The 22,205-nt window shown below is 37.6% G+C and overlaps 1 protein-coding gene across 3 annotated transcripts in view; it reads right to left on the minus strand.

Annotated features, from left to right (window-relative positions):
• The window catches only part of LOC107569361 (netrin-1-like), a 56,711-nt gene that overhangs the window by 21,660 nt on the left and 12,846 nt on the right, over positions 1 to 22,205 (minus strand). For 2 of the 3 annotated variants that reach the window (XM_016255444.1, XM_016255443.1), the window contains exons 2-3: positions 830 to 940; positions 424 to 501 (exon numbers count right to left, since the gene is read on the minus strand). In XM_016255444.1, coding sequence (XP_016110930.1) covers positions 424 to 501; positions 830 to 940 — 189 coding nt within the window. Of the gene's footprint in view, positions 1 to 423; positions 502 to 751; positions 941 to 22,205 lie in introns of all 3 variants that reach the window. The other variant, XM_016255442.1, reaches the window with a different exon arrangement.

Below are 22,205 nucleotides of genomic sequence, written 5' to 3' on the forward strand. Positions count from 1 at the left end.
CTGCTCTGTTTGTTTGACTTGTATTGTCAAACCATCCCCCAAATGAATCCCAATAACTCAGAAAGATGTAACCTTCCTCCTTCACCCCTCCCCAACCCACATCCCTGTCCTTGGGCTGCATGCTGACAGAGACTCATGGGGGTGGAGGAGTACAGGAATGTGAGAATTCTTCCTTCAGACCTGCTGACTCCTTCATTTGACGAATGGGTAACACATTAAGAATAGTCATCGGCTCATCTAATTGGTTCCTTTGTGGTACTATGTGAATTTCTTTGTGTAGAAAACAGCCAGCTAATCACTTAGCCGTAGTCTTTTCTGCTTTCCTAAGGATGCGTCAAGGGATAAGTTGCAGACTTTGGGCCCTTAAGACCAAACCCCGTCGCCCTTTTTGCCCATGGTGTTTAGATTCAATACCCTTCATACCTTTGCAGGCCTTTCTGTGAGAGATGGGCTTAGACATGTCTCTGTAGTAGCCCTCCTTGCAGTAGTGGCAGTGGCGACCTGGGACCTGCTGACTCCTTCATTTGACGAATGGGTAACACATTAAGAATAGTGATCGGCTCATCTAATTGGTTCCTTTGTGGTACTATGTGAATTTCTTTGTGTAGAAAACAGCCAGCTAATCACTTAGCCGTAGTCTTTTCTGCTTTCCTAAGGATGCGTCAAGTGATAAGTTGCAGACTTTGGGCCCTTAAGACCAAACCCCGTCGCCCTTTTTGCCCATGGTGTTTAGATTCAGTACCCTTCATACCTTTGCAGGCCTTTCTGTGAGAGATGGGCTTAGACATGTCTCTGTAGTAGCCCTCCTTGCAGTAGTGGCAGTGGCGACCTGCCGTATTGTGGCGGCAGGTCAGGCAGACTCCTCCGCTTTTCCTCCCGGAGAGTTTGTAAAGTTCCATGTTGAAACGACAGCGCCTCGCATGGAGGTTACAGTTGCATGCTACGGAAAAGGAAACCAAGAAGATGCATTCGTTTAAATAGCATATCCTCTGTCACAGAGGTTCTCCAACATTTCAAGCCAAGTACAATTAAATCAGAATATCCAAATTCCAACTAGTCACATTTTTTTTTCCATTTGGTTTGAGCGCAAATTTAATATATATGGTGTTTAAACCATCATCAGTGTGAAAGGGCAAAACAATACAATATAATATTTAAATAGTACAACAATGCATTTTAAAGTGTGTACAAACCGTCAGCTGTATGGAAGGGCAAAACAATTTTAATAAAAACAAATTTAATATTTAGAAAAGATAACAATGCATTTCAAAGTGTATAAACTATCTTTTAAAACTTTGGGGTTGGTAAGATTTTTAAATGTTTCAATCTCATACTCATCAAGGCTGCATTTATTTGAGCAAAAAATACAGTAAAACAGTAATATTGCGAATCATTTTTACAATTTAAAATAACAGTTTTTTATTTTAATTATATTTTAAAAAAGCAATTTCTTCTTGTTATGGCAAAGCTGAATTTTCAACAGCCATTACTCCAGTCTTCAATGTCACATGATCCTTTAGAAATGCTAATTTGGTTAAGCAACATTTTGCATAATTTCAGTGTTAAAATATGTGTGCTGCTTTTGCTTCTTTGATGAATAGAAAGTTCAAAAGAACAGCATTTATTTGAAATAAGTAACATTGAAAATGTCTTTATTGTAACTTTGGATCAGTTTAATGCATCCTTGCTGAATAAAGGTATTAATTTATTTCAAAAATAAAATATAATAATAATAATAAACTTACTGGCCCCAACGTTTGAGTGGTAATGTATATCCAATAGTCAAACACATAAATATTATGGTGAAATAAGTAAAATATTAAATTTAGTTGTTGTTACCTTAGTCAGTGATAAATAACAATATTGACTTGAATAAAATCAATTTAGATTAACTAAGTTTACCAAACCACATGCACATTTTCAGATAAACATTAGATTTAGACACACCGAGCTATATTAAACGTAAAAAAAGTAAATTACATAAAGATTTCTGTAATATTTATGAGTACCACCTGTAAGCACTCCACGTGCCACTTGTGAAAGTCATTAGACCATCCAAATCAAGAATAAAGAGAAGCTCTTTAATCATTATGCAGTAGAGATACAGGCCTCAGTTTGACAGCTATGTCTTTACCAACTGCAGCAAATGAAGTGCCAGGGAATTAACTTCTGATAATGAGGTCAGCTTCTGAGCTTTGTCTCTGACCAGGCCTGCTCTTTCCCAATGATGCTAAACAATATCAGACAAGGCCTCCAATTACCATTTCATTCCCAGTCCCCACCATGCACAGGAAGCTGTGCTCCTGCTTGTTTACTAATGAATAAAGTTTCTGCCACCAAGTTTAATTACTGTCTGATGTTTATTCATGACTGATTTGTGTGCAGACATGTTCTCTTTCATTAAGCCTGGGTGAGACATTGGTGTGGCTCCTCCTCATGTATTATTCAGCGATAAATCCCAACCCTCCTACCAAAATGCTTTGGGCTGTTCAAGTGCAGACAACTGTTGGCAAGGCATAGCTGATGCACATTCTCTGAGCAACTTCAACTGAGTGTTTATTTGGTTTTATGCTAGGAGACTTCATGAAAAAATAAGCATTTTGATGAGAGGGCATAACAACTTACAAAAGCAATTGCAGTCACTAGCAAGACTGAAACTACAACAATGGCTTTCAGGTTTCTTTATTTATTTAGTCTATCATTTTTTACACTTCTTTTATATGAAATATGTCCAGTACTTCTTAATGCTAAGGACCCCCAAATATGATGAACCCCTTGCGATACACTTATACAGTGTTTAAAAAAAAGTAAAAATATAAAGACATGTTGTTTGCAAATAATTGTAAATAATTAGCTACTAAAGCCAACATTTGAATTATCATACAACAAAATGTGTAGTTACCAAGTTTTGCCTTGCCAGGGCCATATATTCCTTTCCAATTATTTTGCACCTTCTGATTTTAAGAAACAATCAGAGATTTTGATCCTGATTTCGACACTTAGTCTGTTTGCTGTTCACTTGTGTACAATGTCATCTAGTTGGAAAAGAGTGATTTTTTTTTTTGGGAAAAACTCCACTTAGTATTACCCAAAATAATCTTGGCTCATCTCCACAGATTTTCCACTTGCTGCCAAATAAATAAATGACTAATAAATTATACTTGGAATAGGTTTTCGAGATGCCTGCAGGACATAAAGAATGATAATCTGGCCTGTCCTAGAAGTGTCTCCTCTTGAAACTTACTCCATGCACGGCTTGTTTGCTTTCAAACAGGCGTACTGTTGGTAATAATTCTGCCTGCTTGTTTGAATCCCAGTGGAAACTGATCCTTCCTACCCTCTAGCTATGGATTATTCACTTTTGCTAACAAGGCAAATGCAATCCACTATGCAGCTCCCGGCTTCTTTAAATTTCTACAGACTTCCTGAACTTATTGATAAACAGAAAATCCAACTTGTTTTCTCTGAAAATTAAAAATATATATATAAATATTGTACCACATTTTAACATTTTATTACTTTTGGACAGAAATAAAACTGAGAAAACTAATCACAACAGTATGTTTTACCAAAGTAATGAGAAAAATATGTTATTACAATGACATCACCTGAAAACCTTTCAGCTGTATTCTTTCTTTCTTTCTTTCTTTCTTTAAAACAATCTGTGGTAAAAGAAGTGATGTTTTATATGGATTGGGCATGCGCTGTCTTAGACTGTAATTTGCTGCAGTTGTTGCAATCAAGAATCAATGCATCTTGCTAAAAGATTATATTAACCAAGATTCAGTTTAATTATCATTTACTGGTTTTAGTTTTAGACTATCAATTTGATTTATATATATATATATATATATATATATATATATATATTATATAATTTAATGTGTATAACACCTGGAAACACTGTTGTAGCATCACTATAGTATGCACCTATAAAAGAGCTCCACTAAAAGGAAATTACACTGTCAGCATGTGAGGCTATTGGTAGTATTTGGCTCACACTGCTTCCTCTTGCCCTCAGTCATGAAAAAAACAACCTCAACACACATAGGGCAGCTGGAAAAAGCTGTTTCAGCACCTCATCTGGTTTCCTCATGATACAGATTGTGATTGTTGTGATACGACCCTGTCTGTATGCACACACACACACACACACACACAGAGCGCATACGGCCTCCTCACACCTGCTCTCTTACAGGCAAGCAGGATTCAGGGTGTTTGCCTCTCAATGGGAGCAAATACAAAGCGACTGTACATTATGCCATCCCCCCACAATCAACTCACTGTCAGACACATTTTGTTTCACTTACAGCTTGAGATCTGCTCATTTTGCCTTTTGACACCCACTCTCACACCTTGTTCGGCCTGCATGCTTCCCCGTACCTTTGAAGTGTTTTCAGACTCACTGATCTTGTCATGTCATCTGCCTTTAAAGCATGATCATAATTTAAATGTTGCCTTATGTGACGGAACAAGATTACGGCAGCTTTTGGAGATGGGAGGAAAAGCTCATCCCTATGGTGGTACTTCCTAACCACAGAATAGAACAGCATCTGTCTTAACAGAAAGAAATATTACCTAGTGCAGAATACTTGCAGAGGATGAAAACCCTCATCAGTGAAGCCAACAAATCAAGCTGTTCACACTTGCAGCTACACATCTACTTAGCCGATAAACCCCAGGCAGAGATAAGGGGTGAGATGACTCTTCTGATTGGCTGGCTTGAGGAGAAAGCCAAACCAGATGCGGATTACCTAGATGTCCTACCAGGCTGGTGAATGCAGAATACTTGCAGAGGATGAAAACCCTCATCAGTGAAGCCAACAAATCAAGCTGTTCACACTTGCAGCTACACATCTACTTAGCCGATAAACCCCAGGCAGAGATAAGGGGTGAGATGACTCTTCTGATTGGCTGGCTTGAGGAGAAAGCCAAACCAGATGCGTTTTGTCTCTGTCTCCTCTTTAGTTTGGCTCAGCTCACTGAGAGGCTGATAAACACGTACAGCCGTGAGGAAAGAGTGTAAGGTGATAGCTTTTGAGCACAGCTAATTGGTTTTTACTGACTTAAGAATGTTCTTAAAAGAGAGTATTAGAATCTTGATTTTGTTGTGCTTGTTTTTTGTTAGCACTTTTCCCCCCACTTTTTATTTGTAACCAAAGAAACATTTTGCTAACAAATATCAAGTGTTATATTATAGTTATATTAAATATCAAAATCAAAATAAGAAAACACACACACACACACACACACACACACACACTCTACCGTTCAAAGGTTTTAGATCAGTACGATTTTTTAATGTTTTTAAAAGAAGTCTCTTCTGCTCATCAAGGCTGCATTCATTTGATCCAAAATACAGCAAAAACTGTAATATTGTGAAATATTTTTTAAATAACTTTTTTTTTTCTATTTGAATATATTTTAGAAAAAGCTATTTATTCCTGTGTGGGCAAAGCTGAATTTTCAGTTTCATTACTCCAGTCACACGAACCTTCAGAAATCATGCTAATATGCAGATTTGCTGGCCACGGAACATTTCTTCTTATTATTATTATCAGTGTTGAAAACTGATGTGTACAATTCTGAGGTACACAGTATTCTTTGATGAATAGAGAGTTAAAAGAGACAGAAGATCTTTTTTTTTTTTAATTACCAATCTAAAACTTTTGAATGGTAGTGTATATACTATATTACTCCTGATAAAGTGTATAACTGACTGTTGGCATTATAGTTTCCTCTCCTTATTTATTATTTATTTTCTAGTTCCATTTCTGTTATAGCACTCTGTAGTCTTTGTCTTCCCACATAATCACATTATTTCAACTGCAGTCAATACTTAAAGCGGTCATATGACGTTGCTAAAAAGAACATTATTTTGTGTATTTGGTGTAATGCAATGTGTTTACGCGGTTTAAGGTTCAAAAAACATTATTTTCCACATACTGTACATTATTGTTGCTCCTCTATGCCCCGCCTTTCTGAAACACGTCGATTTTTACAAAGCTCATTGTTTTGAAAAGTGCGGTGTGCTCTGATCGGCTAGCTATCTAGTAAGTTGTGATTGGCCGAATACCTCAAGCGTTGAGATGGAAATGTTACGCCTTACCAGGTTCAGGAAAATTTCTAAGTAGTTTAGCTTTCGCAATGAAACACACAGCATCTCCACGACATGCCTTCTTTCTTTGCGTATACATTTGGACGGTGTTATGCAAATCTTCCCACACAGTGACGTAGATATGTGAGGGCGTGTTTGAACGAGACGTTTTAGGTAGGCTTGACTGAGCATTTACTTTTATAAAGAATATCTCTTTTGGTTTGAGACTTTAATCTTTGCAACTTTACGGATCTTCTGAATACACAAACAGCTTTTAACACTCCAAAGACAAAGGAACCATGAAATCTCATCATATGACCCCTTTAATGCTAATTTCTTTATTTGTTTGGAACGCAGGACTCTTCATCGGTCTCGATCGCCCTGTCAAAATAGATTTTAAAGAGTCATCAGACTCCTCTCTGCTAGTGACCACTCATTTACTTCCTCTGCAAACATGAGGATTTCCTCAAACACTCTCTTAGTGCTTGATTAGTTGGCATAGGTGAAAATGAACAGTATGTCACTTCATTTATTAGGTGTGAGTGTATTTAGGATTATATTTTTGTTAACCTGACCTTTTTTCAACAAACGTTAGTGCGCTAAACTCACAAATTATCCAAAGTTGTTTAGGCTATTTTGTCTTCTCTTCCTGAAATGTCTGAGCATACCAATAAGTGAGGAAATGAATGCTAACTCTCTTACACTCTTTGTAAAAGCGTGCTGTATAAACAGTGTCAGACTAGAGGCCATTGGTAATTCTCCTCAGTTATCAGAGATATCAGTCCAGCACTCAACACTATTGGCCTTTTTTCACCGAGCCTGTCAGACAGAGCGAAGATAAAAAGACGTCACCACTTACATATAATTCAGAGATTACAGCTGTTGTTTAACAATTTGAGTAAAGGGTGAAAAGAGTGTAGAACGTATCAGATTTCGATGATTTTCAGCTTATACTGTAATCAATTTGATGGAAAAACTGATGGAAATCTAAGCACAGACTTAAAAAAAAGACAAAAATAAAAAGTTTGAAGCTAGCAGAATAGTGGGTGATTACGCTATTGTACACTTTTTTATATATATAAATGAAACAACACGCTTGGTGAAGCATTACCAAAATGGTGGTGCACTAAATCAAATGGGGGTAAAAACAAACCCGCATTCCGTGACTTAGAGTTAAAGAATCCACTCACAGCTCATACATCCTTCAGGAGAGAAACTTCTCAGGCATGTGCTGTCTGTCAGCTCCGACACCATCTCAGGTGTGAGTCCTGACCTTCAGTGTCAAAAATCACCAGTCATATGTCGTGAACTCCAGGGCGTGAGATCTTTCCTGTACCGGGGGTCGGTATTAACAGACTCAATACCAACACCTAACACCGGCCCATCAGAGAAGAAGTTATGCCGTGGGGTGCTATCCTTACTGGGCTTTTAAACAAACATGGAAGAGGACCCATCCATGTCTAGTTTAGTTTTAAGCTTTGTGTGCCCTTTTAAGTAATGCGATTAGCCCCCGAGCCCCATAAGACTTAATGAGAAAATATTAGATGTCACCACATCAGCCTTGTTTTGGTTTGGTCGCCTTTCAGCAAAGTTAAGCGTGGGGAGTGTGCTTGGGTGGTTGTATGACATGAAGTGCGTGCGTGTGTAAGTGGAATGTAAGAGTGCATGTGTGTGCCTGCACATGTGTTTTTCGGATGTTGCGTCAGTTCAAGGCTTTTGCTCTGGGCCTTAAATCAATACTGGATTGTATCGCTGAGACAATGATGAACGTTTGCATTGTGGTTCTGTGGTCAGCCAAAGATATTCAGTGGTTTGAGCTGAGAGAAATAAATAAATTGATGGCATATGGCATGTATTTCTCTTGACAGCGTCAGTCAAATAAAAGTGGAAAAAAAGAAGAAATTGTGAAGAAAAATAGTATAAAAGTTGTCCATTCAACTTATAATAAGATTATTATATTTATATTATATTATGATAATTATAATAGTTTGGCAGGAGTAACAGACTAAAATGTAAGTCATTCTTCACTGAAAATCTTGTTATCACTCCTATCCTTTATAGTTTCTCATCCCAAACTATCATATGATTTAAAGGACTTGGAATACAGATGTTATACAACTTGTATCAAATACCTTTATGATTCCTTTATGATGCTTTTGAGTCCTTTTTGAAGGTTAAAGCTCCAAATCCCATTTGTAGTAATAGCACTTAAAAAAGGTGGTGAGTACATTAATGCCATTTTCTCCTTTTGTGTTTCATGAAATAAAGAAAGGCATATGGATTTGGAACAACATGAGGGTGAGTAAATGATGACAGAATTTTCATTTTGGGGTGAATTATTCCTTGAAGGGTACATGTAACTTGCAGTCACTTTATCCATAGTTGCACAGATTCATTGATTGATATCTAATTGTATTTCTAAACTGAACAGACTACTGCTATTAACATTACTATAAACATATAAACTTATATATAAAAGACAGCACATGGATCAATAAAGTTGCATCATTTTAGTAAGATGTATCTCTCCCTCTTTTTATGTCCACTGTATTTGTTGTAGATCTTTTGAGGCTCTCTGGCTGACTGCCATATGAATGCGTTGTTGACATACTGCTTGATGATGGTTAGACGCTTTGTTTGTGTCAGTTTCATATGCTGCTCTCGTATTAAAAAATGCAAAGACCACACCGGAACCGATTATCTGATTCACACTCAGTGGAATGCTCTTTTATAGGGAAATTATCACTTCATTCATATTGCTGTTTTTAGCAAAACATTAAATTTTTCACATTTACAGTCTAATAATAACAGAATGGGATTGAAAACTTACTACCATTATTATTAAAGATCACAACAAGGAGTTCATAGCACAGACTGTAACTGCACACTTCCCTGGGAGTTGGAGCTCTGCTTCTCTGTTGATGCAGACAGTGCCTTCATATAACTGCTGTAGGAAACTTACAGTAGAACAATGTGGAGAAAATCTCACACATGAAACTCTACTCTAATGCGCTTCAAATATATACCCAGAAAATTAATTATTAAATTTATCTAATATCTAAATTACATGATATAGGAAGAAATATTGAGTCATAAATTATAATGTAAAACTATAAAATCATATTACACAATAGCTCACATGTGCAAAAAAAATAGACTTTTAAAATATGTCAAGGTGAATTAAAAGCAATACTGGATTTTTCCCAAGACTCTGACATTTTGTCATTTTGTCAACAAGAAACATACCTGTCTGAGATTATTTATTATTTATGTAGACAGCTGTCTGCACCTTTGTGAAGCAAAATGTAAACATTAAAAATACCTCTTAAAAATATAAACAGCTATTAGCCAAATCATGACTCTGGAAATCTGGAATGCTTTTAATGAGTCTTGAAAAAAATGAAAACCTTTACAAATCACGTTTAGAGAGTGAGGTACCACCTCTCCTCTCCTCCAATCCCGGAGTGAACGAGTATTAGATTTCCAAACTATCATCTTGGCATGAAATAAACAAATAAAAGATTAGAGGAGTTGAGGCAGCCAGGAAAAGAACATAGTACCATCTGTGTCTTTGATCAGACGAACTGGTGTGGACACACTGGAGAATAATAGTGGGGGGGATCACGTCCCACACGTCAACAGTATACTTTTAACAGGACGCACATTTCAGGCAGTGCCTCTATTCTGCACCCAGCATGCTGAGAGAGCTGAAGTGCACTGAAGCTTTTGTTTCCACCTGTATGTGAACCCCAGAGTCAAACAGATCTGACTCAAGCCCTTTGAGTCCTAATTCAAGACAAATGCGAGTGCTGTCAAACAGAGAATCACTCAACACGACCAAAACTCTCACATGCACACGCACGACAACCTGTCTTCGCTTCACAAGAGTGGCCTTCATTTTTTCCCACTCTTTCTTACTGTGTTAAAACAGACACCGCAAAAATAGGTAGTCATAATGCTACGATTAGTTTTGTTCTGTTTGCTCTTGGTGATGTAAAACTACAAACAAACATAAGGAAGAAGAGCAAGAATGTGTGGTGTTACAGTAAATGAATAGATTTTAAGGAATTTCAGGAAGCAGATGTGGCCTGTTTATTAAGACACAAACAAAACAAAATATGGCCAAAAACATTTATCTGTATGCTGCTTGTTAAATTATGGCATGAACTTTAAAAGTAGCTCTAATTGGGTTCGACCTATATGTTTATCAACATCAACTCCCAGATCAGTAACACACTGACCATTAAATAATTAAGCTGTAAATGTGAAATTTTTTATTGACAACCGCACCACATAACCTTTTAATTTCAGTCCAATTCCTGGGATGATATCTGCTGCATTATTCATCACTGGCTGAAGAACGCTCGGCTTATGACTTGAGTACCTCCGGTTCTTCCTAATTATACATTCATCCACATGGGAGCCCAAGAGCACTGCTGTGCATGACTGCTGTTGGTTAGTAATAAAACATGCTCAGTTTTGGCAGTGAATTTAAGAATATGTGAATTTTGGAGGTTTAGGAGTGGCTCCCTCTTTGAAACCACAGTGCATACAAAAACATATGCTTTAATACACTTCCAGCCGCTGGCTTAACATATCATATCAAAATCATCCAACTGCCAAAAAGATGAGGTGAGCGAAAATAAAGAGGAAAGGTCTCCTCTCTAATTCTATGTAAAATAATTATATGTCTAAAAGTCTCTAATTCTATGTAAAAAATCATTTCTCATTGTCTTACACTTATCAACAATAAATCAATAGTATATATTTTTTTGTATTATATAATTCAGATTCAGATCAAGTCACATAATTTCAAAGCATGTCATGTGTAACACAACAGCTGTAATTATACTGAAAAATGTTAACCTAAAAATGTACTTTATGAGGTAAAGTCTGAATGTTCTCATGGTATTCAAGTCTTGGCAAATATAATTTAAACTCACTGAATCAAGCTGAATACATCAGATTTCACCAAGAAAATTATATTTACAGGTAAGCTATGGTATAAATATCTCAATGTCACAATTGCAGTTAACACGTTTTACAGAGTATGATTGTAGGCATGAGATGCACTTAACACACAAATTCAGCTTATTTCAAGTTAACTTCAAGTTAATTTTATACATCAGCAAAAGTGGTTATGTCTGAGTGGGTGAGTTTTTTACTTTGTAATTAGTCTTTCCATTTCCAGCAGTGACTCATTCATGCTGCTTGAATATGATAGACAGTACTAATAGGAAAATCATCACAGCAATACAGAGACACCTTTTTTTTTTCCTGTATTTTGGTGCTGTTTTTGAACATTCATGCCAAAGTTTAGTCTTCAATAAGAATGCCAACGGTGGCAATAGAAACATGGCTTCCTTCTAAAATTTGTATTTTTCATCCACGTTAAAATACATCTTATGGTCAAGTTGGTGACGCTCAGTTTACTTGATAGTAATTTCATTTTCAGCTGATCCAGTATGTGTAGTATAGAACCTTTTTTCTGTTACTGCTATAATGTAAGTGTCAGAGGCTCTTTGTTTGAAGTGTCTGTTCTTTTGTTATGAAGATCTTAATTAGGGCCAGTGTGATAAGAAGGATGACTCTGAAAACTTCAAAACTAATAAGGGTTTCAGGTCAAGAGGCTCCTAAGGGTTTTATAACCACAACAAAGACCTCCGCGTTCCATTATTAGCACCCATTTAATGACCAGCTTGCCCCCTTGTTAGAGGTGATCAGCTGTTCCAAAGTGTGTACCACCGCTTGCATCAGAAGAAATACGCCAACCGCACACTGTGATGCAGGAATAAATAGTGTCAAAAAGTAGAGTGCATCTATTTCCTTGCCAACGAAGGCCTTTTGTAAGAGAGAGAGTGTGTGTGTGTGTGCATGTGTGTGTGGAGAAAGAGAAAGAAAGACGACAATAACAGAGAGATAAAGATTCTGCGAGGACTGAAAAGGAGAAAAGAGAGAAAACAGCAAGACACAAACAAAAGAGATAAACACGAGAGAATATTTGGGTTTGTTTCTTTGCCTTGAATGAACTTTCGAGGATGTCTGTTTTGTGTGATTCGCATTGTAAGAATTATACAGAAGCAGACTAAAGCGGCCACCTCTATTCATCCCAGGTTGGTGAAAGCCTACTGGGATTTATGTAGATTCCCCAGACTGCGCAAAGCCAGACACACAAAGATGAGAAAAGATCCAGCTTTCGGGCTACGACAGCACAGAACCACAATGCTGCCATTTCACTGCACATGCGCCCCACATCTGGCAAACAAGCTTTTTCCTGGGACGCCCCTCTAAAGATATATCGCCCCTCAGTATCTCAACCATTTTTTTTTGCCACAGAAGCAGGTTACAAATGATGGAAAACAATTGCTATATATTTCATTATATAGTTGCTAATGGATGAAGTGTGACGCTAAACATGATTCCATTGTCCAAGGCAAATGTTAAAAGGAAATTTACTTTATTACCTGGTCTGTCTTGGTTCATTGCTTTAAACATCGTAAAAATCATCGTGAGCTACGATCATGAGCAGCCAGACTAAAGGCCAGTCACTGCAAGATCTGAGGCATTAAATAAAATCAGCTTAGCAGCAGTCCTGCTTTATTGCCAACAACAATAATATATTCATCCTCCTCTCTGAAAAGGTTCTTGTGTAACCGTAATGGTACCATAGACCATTAAGTAAAACCAGCCAACAGAGAACCTGCAAAAACTTTGAGCCAAAATGGAATGATGTCAAAATGCATCCAGCGTTAAAACTCAGTGTCTTTGTGGGCTTAGTTCTGTGATTGCTCAACTCCTTGTCACAGATATCACATTCGTTTGGAATTTTGGAAATTTGAGCCACAGCATTAAACGTACACAGCTCTATTGGCACTCAGAGAATGAGAAAAGGGGAACTCTTTATGAAGACATTATCTTGTCAAATTAGTCACTGATGTCATCGATAATGTTGCCGAGCTGTTGGTGTGGCAGTTTTATGAGAAAATAACCATGTTTGAAAATTACAGTGTTAATTCTTCCCCTCAGGCCAAGGCCCCCTCCTGAGTCATATTGTATTGCTGTCACTGCTCCTTAATTAATACTTTGTCAAATCACAGGCTTAAATGTGTTTCCATCCATTTTATGAAAACTTTTTTGGGATGTTGGATAAAAAAAATTATAATTAAACAACAAAAAAGTTTTCAAAATGTTTAAAAACAAAGAATGTATCATATATCATCATCATCATCAAAAAAAGTAATGTGACTTAAAGAATAAAATATCATTGGACATCTAAAAAGTTACTCTGGGCATTCTGACATGCAAGTGCCAAAGCTTATCATCAAAAAAACCTTCACCAGACATAAGGCATCTGCCGTCAATCAAACGTTTTGTCTGTGCGCTCTAAACCTTAAAGGAACACTCCACTATTTTTGAAAATAGGCATTTTCCAACTCCCCTAGAGTTAAACAGTTGAGTTTTACCGTTTTCGAATCCATTCAGCCGATCTCCGGGTCTGGCGGTAGCACTTTTAGCTATAGCTTAGCATAGATCATTGAATCTGATTAAACCGTTAGCGTCTCGCTCAAAAATGACCTGAAAATAGTCCCCAGCACGCTCCCTGTGCAAGCAGGTGGTCACATTGGTTATGTTGACGGAAGTTAGCCTATTTTCAGATGCTGCGTAATATCATTGTGCCTGCTGAACCCATGTTATGGCAGCAAAGCTCCTTGATTATTACGCCGGAATGAGTGTATAGTTCCTAGCCATATCGGCCTAGAAAATCGCAACTTTTTTTCCCCCGTCGGTCTTAGTACACGATGTAACTACAGAAGAGTCAAGTTTTAAATAGGAAAAATATAAAAACTCTTTGGTCATTTTTGAGCGAGATGCTAACGGTCTAATCAGATTCAATGATTTATGCTAAGCTGCAGCTAAAAGTGCTACCGCCAGACCCAGAGATCAGTTGAATGGATTCGAAAATGGTAAAACTCAACTGTTTAACTCTAGGGGAGTTGGAAAATGAGCCCAAAAATAGTGGCGTGTTCCTTTAATTTACTGCATTGCAATAGATAAAAATGGCTTCCCCAGTGGCTACTATTTTTATTCTCTGGGACATGGGATAGAAGGTTTGCTTTATTCACAAATAGTTTTTCTGATGTTCAGATTTTTTTAAATGAATTAAATTTGCAGCTTGTGTGGAAATAGAGCTGCTGCAAATAATGTAAGCTTTATTCACACATGAAACAACTTCCTCTTTTTCCAAAATGTTTTGCCATAGAAGCACTTTGAGACAGAGCCTCTTATACTACAGAAAAGAAAGTCCATCCCTACAAACAGTGGTGACTCAACCCAAATGGAGGAGGAATCGGATTGGTTATGTTTCCACACCCTCCGGATTTAAGGATGATGTGCAAAGTTTGTAATATAGATGATGCCCAAGGAATAAAAGCCCATCTATGAGAAGTCGACTGTTGTCTTGGGCAGCAACTCAACACTCTACATCCAGTTTACCACCTGCTGTGGAATTTCCATAGCTGCATGCGCAAGTTCGCTAAAACTCAAATATCTCTGGTATTTTCTGGAAATGGCTTTCTGGAAATGGCTTCTGGGATACCACATTTGGAATTGGCACTTTTTAGTTAAGGTTTGAAGAATCATTAAGGCCACAAAATAACATATCAACATGTTTAGAGCTAAATGTGATATTTTTCATTGATAAAACTTGGACAACATATGATTATTCCCAGTCTACGAGCACAGATAGGCTGGGAATATTGCTTTTGTCTCTATTCTATGCGATTAGCTTTCATGCGATTCACTATCTGACCTTTTTCTTTTGACAGAGCCTCTTATACTACAGAAAAGAAAGTCCATCCCTACAAACAGTGGTGACTCAACCCAAATGGAGGAGGAATCGGATTGGTTATGTTTCCACACCCTCCGGATTTAAGGATGATGTGCAAAATTTGTAATATAGATGATGCCCAAGGAATAAAAGCCCATCTATGAGAAGTCGACTGTTGTCTTGGGCAGCAACTCAACACTCTACATCCAGTTTACCACCTGCTGTGGAATTTCCATAGCTGCATGCGCAAGTTCGCTAAAACTCAAATATCTCTGGTATTTTCTGGAAATGGCTTTCTGGAAATGGCTTCTGGGATACCACATTTGGAATTGGCACTTTTTAGTTAAGGTTTGAAGAATCATTAAGGCCACAAAATAACATATCAACATGTTTAGAGCTAAATGTGATATTTTTCATTGATAAAACTTGGACAACATATGATTATTCCCAGTCTACGAGCACAGATAGGCTGGGAATATTGCTTTTGTCTCTATTCTATGCGATTAGCTTTCATGCGATTCACTATCTGACCTTTTCTCCTTCTATTAGATGTCGTTAGTAATAACATTGTGGCCACCATCAGGTGTGAGGACTTTAAGCTTCTCTTTTTCATTTACCCCCCACACACATACCTTCTCAGAGTTCATTCACACCAATGTGGTGGGAAGGTCTCAGGGAGACCAAATCCTCTGGAGCAGATGTCATTAGCACGTCTCACCTCTCCGATTTACCGTCCTCGCTCAACGTTAACAGGCGTTCACGCTGTTTTATTGTTCCAATTCCACTGCAGCGGATTTTTCAATAAAATATATAGAGCATGAAAATGACTTGAGTTGGGCAAGCAGGGACTGCAGTGGAACAGTGGAGAGAAAGGGTATGAAATGCTGGAAAGACCATGGGAAGTCTGTTGGCCAATTGGAACAGACTGCCTGGAAATGACCCCGGTGTCCATCAGCCAGTGAAAGGGGGAGCACTTCAAACATTTTTCAAGGATCAGCTCTCTCAGTGCATTGACCTGTGTGAGTGTTTTAAAAGGCCACTAATTAGTGGAAGAAGTCTCATGGGAGATATTACCCCAAACCAAGAGGCAAAATACAAATATTAGTATGTAAACTCTGCACTGTAACCGGCCTTGTTAAGCAGTGGAGCCACAGGTATGAAAATTAGCTTTTTTTTCTAAACATGCTCCTGAAGTGTTAATTGGGAAATATTTGATTTGATTGGACTCCACCTCCATTTGATTTCTGAAAATTAAGGTGAAATTTCCATCTAAAGATGATAAATGAACACATAGACCACACATACACGCACCCGCCAAGGTCTCAGTGCATTGCCCAGGACGGTAGAAACACATCACAGCCAGAATACAAATATAAGGAGGCTAACATGTCTTCCATCCATTTCCATTGTTCTCAGACGTGCTACTAAATCCTCAAATGGGCAGTTGTCCAAACCTTCATCAACAGCAGGCTGTGTTTTTTCTCCTCCCTGCCACATGTTCCGCACACCGTCTCTCCCAGTGTGAGCAGGGAGCAGACAGGAAACCCCTAAAACTGTAAATCTAAAGCCCAGATCGCCGATTCATCCTGCTATGACATGTTTATTGTTCTTTTTCTAACCGTTGTCCTCACTCCTCTGCCATTTTTTGGATGACGCCATTCTCTCCCGATGACTCCAGAATCACTTAGCGGCTTTCTTGAAAAGCTCATTGTGGTGTAATCAGCGTTTTTCACCATGTTAAAGTCATCAGACACTCAGCATGAGCCTTCAGAGTGGCTAATTGCGTGTGAAGAAAGCACCTCTGTGGCCACCGGCCACGCATTCCCTCAAGAGATCTTCCACAAGACAGATGGTCAAATCAAATCACAAAGCTGTTAAATCATTTTTATCACATATTTTCTAAGTCTAACAAGGGTAATTTTCTATGGTAATTTTCAGTAAATGATAAACAATGTGCCCCGTAACCTGCATTAACCCTTATGGGTGCTGCAGCACAATGATAGCCACAATTAAACATCTTTATCTAAAGTTTCCAAGTGTATTTAACTCTGGCTAAAAAGGGAAAATTGGGAGCCTGGCAAATGCCACAGTGATTGTAATTACTTTCTTTTGGGGAAATTAGTTTATCCAACAATAACAATCGCCAAAGTCAGAAATTTAAACATATTTCATCAGCTGGTTTGTTCCACTTAAATGACTTCAGACAATGATTCAATTTAGTTATTGTTACTGTGCAGGTTCCATAACCATAATTACCACAATAAAATGCCCATTATACTGTCCCAGTTCCAACTGGCATTCCAGTATATACTGCATGGAGGAAAACCATTTGCTCTGCTACCTTGAAACACTTATAATAACGTATAAAGAGCAGAGAGGGGAAAAAACTTTCCACCTGTTGTCAAACACAGAAACACAAGACACATTCTGTCCAGATATCCACCTGCTGAGAGTCATTAGCAAAACCAAACTGTGAGCTGCAGAGGCAGGTGCAGGTTTTATTATCTGGCAAAGGATTGGATAATGCAGAGGCCTCTCGCTGATAATGGCAGAAGGTGCAGGCGGTGACACTATAACTGTCATTAAATGATAATTACTGCACCACAAGGCTTAATGAGATTTTAATGTCTCTTGAGCAGACACCACTGGGGAAAAAAGGTAGCCTTAAGCAACGTGAGCTACCTAAAATAAAAACCATGGTGAGGGTATGTTCAGGAACACAGAATTTGTTGAATTGCTTCATACAAAAAGTTGCACAAAAACGTAAATAATTTCAGTTGTGCTTCTTGATTCCGTTTCCTACGCCTATTTCTTCATTAGCCCAGACACAAGTGAGGTCAAAGGTAAGCTCTGCTATCTCTGTAGGTGAGCTCTGTTAGTCCCCTGAGCTCTAGATAAGCAAGAGATGAGATAACGTCACTTTAAATATACTGCACGATTTGTGATGTGCACAGTTAATGCTACACATAATGTTTTAAGGAAAATCATATTCTATAGTGAAACGTCGCCTCAGGCATGTTTTTTTCAATGAGCCTGGATTGGTATTTTGTATTTTACTGGATTGAATACTCTAAAGCTTTGTCCAAAGCACCAGATTCTTTCTGTTTGCTAAGAATTTCTAAAATCTTATAACCTATCAGCCTTGTTTTAGCATTCTGATGCCAGTACATACATTCACAGTGTCGAGTATTAATCTAAGTCAATACCCTTAAGCAATGGCTCTGTGTACAGTTGAATCTCGAACAAGCCTCTGCAGTTCCAAACCACAAACAGTTCCAAATCAAAACATGGTCATGTTCATGTACCACAGTTTGGGTAAATAAAGACAAATTTGCTTCAAATGAGGCGAGAACAGCTTGGTTTACCTCAAACCAAGGCTCACCATCTCTCAAAAGAGGGTCAGCAGGCTTTTGGCTCCTTCCTTCTATACAAATTCAAATAGAGGTATCTCATTTATCAAACTTGCATAGTCCCAACATCTTCCAGTCTCTCCTGTGCTATCTCAATATTTGCCAGAGCACCTTATAAAACCTGTCATTAGTTAGTGTTCACCTTAAATCCTGTAGTATATTTACACTACTACATCCTTCAGAACATGCTTCATAACTTTCCTCTGAGGTAGGGCAGAAGCTCTGCTGGGGTGTGTGAGGGGGTCCGGCTAGGAGGTCTGGGACAAAGTGTATGGCTAAAAACACGTCATTTCATACAACCATTAATCACAGAGAGCCAGTTGCTGCGGGAACTGTTGCCTCGGGGATGATGCGCTCATGCTCACCGCTGGTGGTCCTGTCGACAGACCTACCGGACCCATCAAGCCTTAAGTGCCAAGGGTCGCACCTCAGGTGGTAAAACAGAAACAAGGAGCGAGAGAGATGCAGATCTGTTTTTCAGACTGTGTTGTTCTTTTATTCTCTAGAAATGCTAACAGACATGAATGGTTTGCATGCAGCTAAGCAGGACAAGTTTAAATGAAACCTAATCAAACATTATAAGCAGTTTGGTCTAGCTCTAATTTGATGGGACATGCTAGGTTCAGAAAGAACTGGCATTTCTTACACTACTAGAATTTTCCACTAAATGTAGTCTGTGTTTGCAGCATGTCAGACAGGCTGAAATATTGGAACCGCTCATTCTGGGAGAATGTGAATAGTCCCACCTTCTCAGTAATAGAGTCAATCGCTAATTGGTAAAGGTATCGTGTCACTGCAGCTGCTATTAGAATCTCAGGTTGCTATAGAAACATTCAGCGGTAGCGTTCTGAGAAGCACGCTTAGGAATGCACATGCACATTGGCTGGTCTAGCCTGAAAAATACGCTTTTTTAATGTTATTTAACCATTAGAAACAACATTTATGAGACAATTAAATTTAATGGTAAGTTTGATTAGCAGTTCTGGAGAATTTGATGTTTCCCCATTCAAAGAGATAGCAGCATTACTATAGTGGATAAAAATCAACTTTCTAAAAGAGCACATGCCTATTTAAAGCGTCAGTAAATTCTGCTTAGTAGGTATTGATTTGATCAACATATTAAAAGAATTTGCAAAGAAAAGAATAGGCCAATTTAAAAGTACTATTATTATTTTTACATAATAATAAACTTTGAGATTTTGAGACCAAAAAACTTAAATATATATATATATATACTAGGGGTGTAACGATACACATATTCGTATTGAACCGTTCGGTACGAGGGTTTCGGTTCGGTACGCATTACAAACGGAACTATTTGTTGGACTAATCCTATTACATTTGGAAAATAAAATAAAGTGTGTGAAATATAATGTTTTCAGTGCCACTGTTCTCAACAAGGCAGCCCAAACGATGCAACAGCCCCCAAAGAAAAACACACTAATCCAGTCAGGCATAGGCTGAACTAGATCGTTCGTTGTATGGCTTGTAACTAGGGCTGGACAATCACATGTAAGGTTAGTTAGCAATTTTCAAAAGCATTTCAAAATGTTTACGGATAGGCCCCATTCACATTCATTGTAAGTGTCTCAGTGCAAAGATTTTTGCTTTTTTTTTTTAAGTGTGTGAAATATAATGTTTTCAGTGCCACTGTTCTCAACAAGGCAGCCCAAACGATGCAACAGCCCCCAAAGAAAAACACACTAATCCAGTCAGGCATAGGCTGAACTAGATCGTTCGTTGTATGGCTAGTAACTAGGGCTGGACAATAATTTTATATAAATATATATGGCAATATAATTTTTTTTCAATAACAGTGATATGATTTTTAAACACATTTCTGTCAGGACAAAGAAGACAAGAAACAAGTCAACATTTAGCTATTGAGCCTGAAAAAACTCCTTCATGTATTGGTCTCGCCTTGGATTTACCACTGCTATTTGCTTGCAAAACAAACTAACCAAATTCTGACATTAAACAGTCTCAAGTCTGCACCGTAGATGTCCACATCCAATCTAAAGAGGTTAAAGATAATGTTTCATGTTGGAGTATGTTGTAACCTTATCGTTACACCCATCAAACTAGGTTCTAAAAATTCGGAGGAAATGTTTGAAGCAGTCTCGCTGAGCTTGCAAGCTTGACGTGACCTGCCAGAACTAACGCTAACGCTTAATTTCCGATATTTTGATACACATTACCAGTGTTTCCCATACATTGATTTATTTGTGGCGTTTGACTTCGTTAAATAAACATGAGCACTGCATGTTTCAAAATCAAAACGCAGCACAGGTGTTTTATATGAATGTCTTTGAAGGGAACCCTATCCTAGTTTTACCACATGCAGGTGGTGTTAAAAAAATAAAAAATAAAAAAAGTAGAGTATGACCTCTCCACAATTTTATTTCCGGCCAGAAATAGTGTCTTGGAACACAAACAAGCTTGTGATTAAACCTCAATATCCTTATCAGCAAAAAAATAATAATACTGGTTTATTTGCTTTTCCACATTTAAATGAAGAACAATAACATACCTAAGTAGTCGTGCTTGAGCAAAAATTAGTTTATCCCCCCACGTCAGAATCCTTCTCACATTTCTTCATTTCATTAAATATTATGCTGTATATTTAGAATGGTGTCATGGAAGTTACTTTAAAATGTAGCTTAAATTATAATTAATTTAATTAAAGATAAATATCAGAAAGCATATCACATTTTGTAAAAAAAATAATAATACAAATATTGAATTTGAATTTAAATAAATAAACGAGGGAGGCACAAAAATATTCGCATGAGTCAGAATTTAGTCATATTTGCAATATAGACAGCTTGTCATTTATTTCGACTGTAACAGAAAATGTAATTTCAACTGTGCATACCCATAAGAGAGTAATTTTGAGTCGTATGAGATAACAGCCAGCTGCAATTTGTCAAGCACACATAAATCAATAAACAGATGGCAACAATAACAGAACATAAGAGACTCATAAAAATGAATGACTAAGTTTCTAAAATATAGCATAATATGCAAGGGAACCAACTGTCTTCAGAAAAGTTTTGATGGCATTTTCATTTTATCTGTAAAGCAGCGTCCATGAGCGCAGCGCTGCTTTGTGTAGAGCCATTACCGGGGAAACCACTGTTACTACTGCTCTATAAGCACCTCCTGCTCGCTCTGTTTTTGTTTTCTGCAGCAACTCTGAGCACTTTTCATATTCTTTATCCTCACTGAAGCACTTTTCTTTCAATCTATAAGAATAATCAGCCTATGTTATAGTTTAAAGTTAAATATATTAATATTATTAAGGCAAGCCTGAGAGTCATTTACATTTATTTGACAGTGATTTCACATTTTTTGGTTTGTATGAAGGCTAAATACAAATAAAAGGTGAACATTAATTTATTTGTGCAGTTTTCTTTCCTAAAATATTATATAGTTTTATAGGAGGAGGTTTCATAGACTTGGCAAATTCATTTTTCAGAAGTTTGTAGGTACAGACATCTGTTGTGGGCATTCTTGGCAGTTTGAGCCTTTTTATAATATTGTTCCTATCAATATCAGAATTATGGAACTAGACGAAAACAAGGAGATAAACACACTCTACAAACTATCCCCGCAGCATTTAGGCAGGTTCTGATTCCAACTGATTCAAACAGGGCAAAACAAATCATTACATTTATCTGGCATTACTTTCTTTTTGCTGTATTGAAAACGTACCGAACCGTGACACCACTGTATCGTATTGAACCGAACCGTGAATTTTGTGAACCGTTACACCCCTAATATATATACAGTGGGTACGGAAAGTATTCAGACCCCCTTAAATTTTTCACTCTTTGTTATATTGCAGCCATTTACTAAAATCATTTAAGTT

The sequence above is a fragment of the Sinocyclocheilus grahami genome, unplaced genomic scaffold (assembly GCF_001515645.1).
Source record: "Sinocyclocheilus grahami isolate Dianchi unplaced genomic scaffold, SAMN03320097.WGS_v1.1 scaffold1338.1, whole genome shotgun sequence".
Lineage (NCBI taxonomy): Eukaryota > Metazoa > Chordata > Actinopteri > Cypriniformes > Cyprinidae > Sinocyclocheilus > Sinocyclocheilus grahami.